The sequence below is a fragment of the Leptonychotes weddellii genome, chromosome 4, assembly GCF_054177405.1.
Source record: "Leptonychotes weddellii isolate Sample4059 chromosome 4, ASM5417740v2, whole genome shotgun sequence".
Taxonomy (NCBI): Eukaryota; Metazoa; Chordata; class Mammalia; order Carnivora; family Phocidae; genus Leptonychotes; species Leptonychotes weddellii.
The window spans coordinates 93,749,636-93,756,335 of NC_138372.1; the positions used below are offsets into that span (position 1 = coordinate 93,749,636).

At 43.2% G+C, this 6,700-nt stretch overlaps 1 protein-coding gene across 2 annotated transcripts in view; it reads right to left on the bottom strand.

Moving 5' to 3' along the window:
* Window positions 1-2,680: 2,680 nt before the first annotated feature.
* Window positions 2,681-6,700, bottom strand: part of RNF115 (ring finger protein 115) — a 65,650-nt gene continuing 61,630 nt past the window's right edge. For both annotated transcript variants that reach the window (XM_006730134.3, XM_081815838.1), the window contains 2 exons: window positions 4,890-5,005; window positions 2,681-4,011 (listed from right to left, as the gene is read on the bottom strand). In XM_006730134.3, coding sequence (XP_006730197.1) covers window positions 3,880-4,011; window positions 4,890-5,005 — 248 coding nt within the window. In that variant the 3' untranslated portion in view covers window positions 2,681-3,879. The remainder of the gene's footprint in view (window positions 4,012-4,889; window positions 5,006-6,700) is intronic.

Consider the following 6,700-nt stretch of genomic DNA (forward strand, 5'->3'; position numbering starts at 1 on the left):
CGCTCTGCCCCCCTTCCGCTCCCCCCCCCCACCCCGTGTGTGCACTCTCTTTCTCTAAAAAAAAAGGAAACAATCTGTTTAGCTCTGCATGGAATCCACAGGCCATTTAATATGAATATAAAGGCCTCAAGTATAAGGGTTCAAGATCTGAAATTGCAATTGTTTCCTATTCTCTGTGACAATCAGCAAGAGTTAAATCATCTCTCCTTTGACTCCTATAAAGGCTCCAGATTCCTGAGTCTGTAAGTCTTCCAAATGTAAAGGAATGAAGTTATAAAAGTCAGGGTTATGTAGCCCTCTGCCTTGGGCACTGTATCTAAAACTGTTTGAAACATTTAAGAGCAAGGCATTCCTAGAAACTAACCCTTAGCCCCAGCCATGTTTCGGTGTTAGATCAATGTATCTGCAATGTTTCTTCCTAGAATGGGAGGCATCTCAGACTTCCAGGTTAATTTACATTAAGGAAGAAAAATAGGTATGTTGCACACAGCAAATTGGCCCTCATCCCATATATATTTCTTCTACTTTTTAACCCTATTACTGAGGTCTCCAAGCAAAGCAGACATTTCTCATAGAGACACACTGTTTATCTGGCAAAACTTAAGCGGGATGGGTATCACTCTGCTGTGTGCCTTTCTTTTTAATTTAAATTCAATTAATTAACATAATGTATTATTTATTTCAGGGGTACAGGTCTGTGATTCATTAGTCTTATATAATACCCAATGCTCATTACAACACATACCCTCCCCAATGTCCATCACCCAGTTACCCCATCCCCAGTTATCCCAACCCCTCACTCCCCCTCCCCTCCAGCAACTCTCAGTTTGTTTCCTAAGATTTAGAGTCTCTTATGGTTTGTCTCCCTGTGTGCATTTCTATTTTCCCTCCTGTGATGGTTAATTTTATGTCAACTTGGCTGAGCCAAGGAGTAACTAAATATTTGGTCACAGATTATTCTGGGTGTGTCTGTGAGGGTATGTCTGATAAGATTAACATTTGAATAGGTAGACTAATTAGAGCAGATTGCTCTCCTCAATGTCAGTGGGCCTCCTCCAATCAGTTAAAGGCCCAACTAGAACAAAATGTCTGACACTCCAGCTAGCAAGGGAGAACTCCTCTTGCCTGTTTGAGTTAGGACATCAGTCTTTTCCTGCCTTTGGACTCAAACTAAAACACTGGCTTTTCAGGGCGCCTGGGTAGCTCGTCAGTTAAGTATCTGCCTCTGGCTCAGGTCATGATCTGAGGGTCCTGGGATCAAGCCCTGCACCAGCCTCCCTGCTCAGCAGGGAGTCTGCTTCTCCCACTCTCTCGTGCTCTCTGGCTCTCTCTCAAATAAAATGTTAAAAACAAAAACTGGCTTTTCTTGGGTCTCAAAACTTCCACCAGCTTTTGCATTGGAATTTATACCACTGGCTCTCCTGGTGCTCAGGCCTTTGGAATCAGACTAGAACTACACCATAAGATCTACTGACTGGCTGACTGGAGATCTTGAAACTTCTTAGCCTCCATAATCACACAAGCTAATTCCTTATAATAAATCTCTTTACACAGACACACACACAGACACACACACACACAGACACACACACACACAGACACACACAGACACACACACACAGAGACACACACACACACACACACACACACCCTATTGCCTTATTGATTCTGCTTCTCGGGAGAACCCTAGTACACTCCTTAACCTAAATTAACCTGCAATTCCAAGATACCTCCGAGGAAGAGACACTACAGAATCATTAAGTGGAAAAGGTACAGGAAACAGCAAAAGGAGCCTCATGTCCTCTATCAGAGCAAAAAAAGTGAAGAAAATTTCAGATAACTGAGACTGACACTATTTGCTATTCTGTGTTTTGAAAAGGTAACTCCCTATCCAGTACTTTCTTTCTGACCCTTTGTGAGCTACTCAGATCCTTTCTGGTTCTCTAGCTTTCTATTTGTAGTAAAAACACAACTGTTTGTCTGGCATCTCCAGAATGAAAGGAATGAAGTTATAAAAGTAATTTCTGGCTGTCATAATTTTTCTGAGACAGTGGACACTGTTCTACTTGAAAACTACAATGTGTTCCAACTTCAGCATGGCCTTTCTCCATCTATGCAGTGGCAATTAAATATTCAGAATATACCTCTCACCCCTCCCCCCCACCTAAGCTTCTTGACCCCAGTGGCCCCCACCCTCAAAACCAATGTGTAGCAGGCTACACATCGATACCCATAGTAAATAGCTCACATTCTCCAAAGAAATGATCTCTGCAGAGGTATAACATGAGAGGCAGAGGAGAAAACATCTTTTATTTCCTCTGGGCCTAACACGAATCATACTTTTTGGTCACAATTTTAGAGGCAGGCTGTTAATTCAGCAAGCCACTCTCCCACTGTCTCTCTTCCCTCCCCTACTTCTTTATCCTCTGCCAAAGTACAAAGATATCTCTAACCCCTTTCCCTCGGCCCCAAAACCAGTGTATGATAGTCAACAAAAACTGAGGAAAGACTCCTAGCCAAGAAAGACACTCATAAAGAGTGGCCTTCTTGTTCGAATCATTCCAAACTATGAAGGGCTGATGTGACCAGACAAATGGAGCCCCTGTCACCCTCTATGGTGCGCTAACAGTGGTTACATGCCCCCATCATTTCCTTTTGAGACTCTAAAGTTCCAACAACATTCTTGATCTTCTTCATTTATTCAACTTTAAACACTTAAATGCTTCAAAGAGCATGTGCATGTGCAATGAGACACTGTTAGGCTGAAAATAGAAGTCCCACCTCTCCAAGGCCAAGCTGTTTCGGGCATGATCACAACAATCAGTTTGATACCAAGTACAACCAGAACCAAGCAGAACAGAAAGATTTCAGAGATGATAAAAGGGCTTAAAAAATTAAAATGAGACAATGTGAAATCTCAATTCCTGAAGACCAGTGAATTACTAAAAACAGTGAATTGGCTGTAGAAGCAGTAATAAAGTAATTCTATTTCTGAGGGAAATTATTTTAAGGTCCCTATGACAAAAGGCAGTAAACAATGAGTTGGGGGTCATTAAAGAAACCTCAGAACCAAAGATTTCAAATACCTGTCCTTCTGTGCCTGTATGCTGCCCAACTCATTTCCAAAAGGGAACCAGAATCAGATTCCCAACAACGTAAGATTCCTAAGATATGTCATGTTGGCTTCTGCAGAAACTGCACCTTGTGAAGTAGTCTTTAAAAATTAAAATGAGAAAAAAAAAATAAAATAAAAAAAAAAAATTAAAATGAGAAAATCAAAGAGTACAATGATCGGCCACTTGCTCCTCCCCACTGTAATTTTTCTTTGATTTTCTGAGGATTCAAAACAAAACAAAATCATTAGTCTCAGATTCCTGAATTAATCTGATCTTGCTTTGTGGCTTATGTGACCAAGAGTAGATGCTTTTGTACAATTAAAACAGAAAGACTTTATATCAGCAGGACTTTAGGACTGTGGTTCCACTGCATCTACTATAATTAAATACACTAATGGTAGGGTGGAAGTTAGAGAAGGAGGTGGAAACATCCACTACAAGAGAACATGACAGATAGTGGGACCCTAGCTAGACTTTAAGGTAAAGTGATTCTATTCTGGCAGGGGAAACCCACATAATCAAGTTTCACACTTATAAAAGTATCACTCTGAATTCAGGAATAAGAGGCATTTGGTTGTAGATACAATTCCATCTGCAGATACTAACTTTAAATTTGGAGAAGAAAAACACTCACTGCATTAATATTATGGGTTGGGGTTTCTTATGCAATTCCTAAATCCACCTACTATTTTTTTGTTTTGATACAATTGACAGCTGTGATAAGACGACTACCACAGCCCTGGCTCAGATGCAGGCTTTAGCTTCAGAAAGTCCATCGGTCATGTAATTGGCTGTCACTGCTGTATCTGTTGCTTGCAGAGGCTTCAGAGCTCTGGGTTTGCCGAGTAGAGTCCTCACCATTTAAGCTCTTCCTACATACAGGACACGTGTCATGCTGAAACAGAAAGATGTCCGTGTAAATAGCCTGACCTGAGAAGCTGGAAGTGCTAAACACTTAAGAAACCCTGAGAGCCGGCAGTAGAAAAACAGAAAGGGCATGTATTCTCACACAGTGCATGCTGGACTCAAAGGTATAACCCAGGACATCTCCCAAACGAACTTTTAAACAGAAATGACAGAATTCTAGGCCAGCAATTTAACAACAGCTACCACACATCACCAAACAGAACTAACCAGAAACAGTATCTGGGGGCGCCTGGGCGGCTCAGTCACTTAAGGGTCTGCCTTCGGCTCAGGTCATGATCTCAGGGTCCTGGGATGGAGCCCCACGTCCAGGCTCCCTGCTCAGTGGGGAGTCTGCTTTTCCCTCTCCCTCTGCCCCTCCCAACAACCCCCTCCTCCCACTTATGTGCTCTCTCTCTCTCAAATAAATAAAATCTTTAAAAAAGAAAGAAAGAAAGTGACCTGATATGGTCTAGAGCAGCGGTCAGCAAACTTTCTGTGAAGGGACTGGTAGTAAATATTTTAGACTTCACAGGCCACACCACCTGTGTCACAACCACTCAACTCTGACATGGCACAAAAGTAGCCACAGACAACTGTAAACAAATGAGCGTAGTTGTGTTCCAAGAAAACTTCATTTACAAAAACAGGTGGCAGGCCCGAGACCTGTGGGCTGTGGTCTGGTAACCTCTGGTCAGAGAAATTCCAAACACGTAGTGATCTAAAAAGCGGTAATGGCGCCAGTAGGAATTAGCCAGCGACTAAAATCTGCTCTGCTTGGCTCTCCGTGAACTCCAAACCATCCCCCCACCCCGAAGAGATGTGACTGGCAGAGATGGCCCAAAACACACGACAGCTGTCTGTACTCACCAGTTCTAACCACGGTACAATACAACTGCTGTGGAAGAAGTGGTTGCAGGGTAACTGCCGGACTTCCTCATCAACTGTGTAATCTTCTTTGCACACCGGACACTCTAAACCCATATCTGTTGGAGGAGGAAATGCCTTCTAAAGTAAGCGAGCAAAAAGAAAGATGAAAAAACTAGCCCACTGTCTTTTAACCAAAGGAATGCCTACAGAAAAGATACAATTAAGTGCATCCTAGGTGGAGGAGGTAGGAAGCAGGAATTTTATTTCAAAATGGGGGAGGAGGTGGTAGTAGACAGGGACATGAATGGGCTTAAGTAAGGCCTACAGAGAAACTATGTAAGGTCTACTTTTCAATGTCAAGACTTGGAAAAAAATAAACCGGGGCTTAGATTATCTGTTAAGTAAAACAGGAAAAATATCTTCCTAGACCTTCTGGCAGTTTCTACTTAGTAAACACAGGCAGTCTGTCCACCACAACCAAGGGATGCATCTCGGCAATCTTAGCAGCTCCCAGTCAGTGTCTCAAGCCACTTTTACCCTGCTATTTTCCACACTTCGCATCCTCTTTCAGAGTGGTTGTCCTAAAGCCCTCTGTACAGGTTGGTAATTAAAAGCTGTACCAGGAGGTGGTGCTGCAGAATTGCAAAGCCCAAGGATAGCTCAGGTTCCAAGTCAAGACAAGAAACACTCTTTATGAGGAAATGCCTACAAGCTAAATTGGGAGTACGAGGCAGCAAAGTCAGAGTTTCCCAAGTCTGGCTAACGATACCAGCTAGTGTCTCTCTCCAGTGGCCAGGGCGTGCTATGTGCCCACAGCAGTCAAGGACCTGGAGTGAGTACCACCTAACAGATTTACTCCTTCCTCTCCACTCTTCCCTAACATCTTTACCTCAATTCTAGCTTTAATAAAATTTAGGCTGTCTATTGGAACAGCCTCCCAGGTAGTATCCTTGATCCTAGCCTTCAACCCTCCAAATTTACCTAAGCTTTGCAACCAGCTAATTTTCCCTAATACTAGCCTCATAGCAATTCCCAGCTCATCTTTACTTGGGATTCCCAGCTGGTACCTCAAAATCAACAAGTTCAAAATTTAAAATATCACGTCACTTCCATACCCAAACCAGGGCCTGCTCACCATTCTCCCACCCCTGATAGATGGCAGCACCAGCTCTGCAGTTCCCAAGCTGCAAAACCTTGAGTCCTCTTTGACCCTTTTCCCTTCTTTATCCTATTATGCAATCAGTGATAAAAGCCTTTCTTCAAAGCGATATTCAGTCTACCCTTCCGTCAGCACTGCCACCATTCCCTGCACCCCACCTAGATGTTGCAGCAGCCCCTTAAATCCCTGCTTCTGCTTTCTTGGCCTTCCACTCTATCTGAGATACTACCTCCAAACTAATCTTCCCTAAAGACCACCTAAATTCCTTCAATCCTCCACCTAGGGAACTATGAAACTTGCCTCCTATCTAAAATATCCAGCCCTTGGGGTGCCTGGGTGGCTCAGTAGTTAAGCATCTGCCTTCAGCTCGGGTCCTGATCCCAGGATCCTGGGATCCTAGGATCGGGCCCCGCATCGGGCTCCCTGCTCCGCGGAAAGCCTTCTTCTCCCTCTCCCACTCCCCCTGCTTGTGTTCCCTCTCTTGCTCTGTCAAATAAATAAATAAAATCTTTTTAAAAATAAAATAAAGTAAAATAAAATATCCAGCCCTAACTACTCTGCCAGTTTAAAGGTCTACACAGACAGGCCCCTTCCTAACCAGTCATGCCTCCCACTACCCCCAAACCAGATTCTATTTCAGGGCTAATAAAGT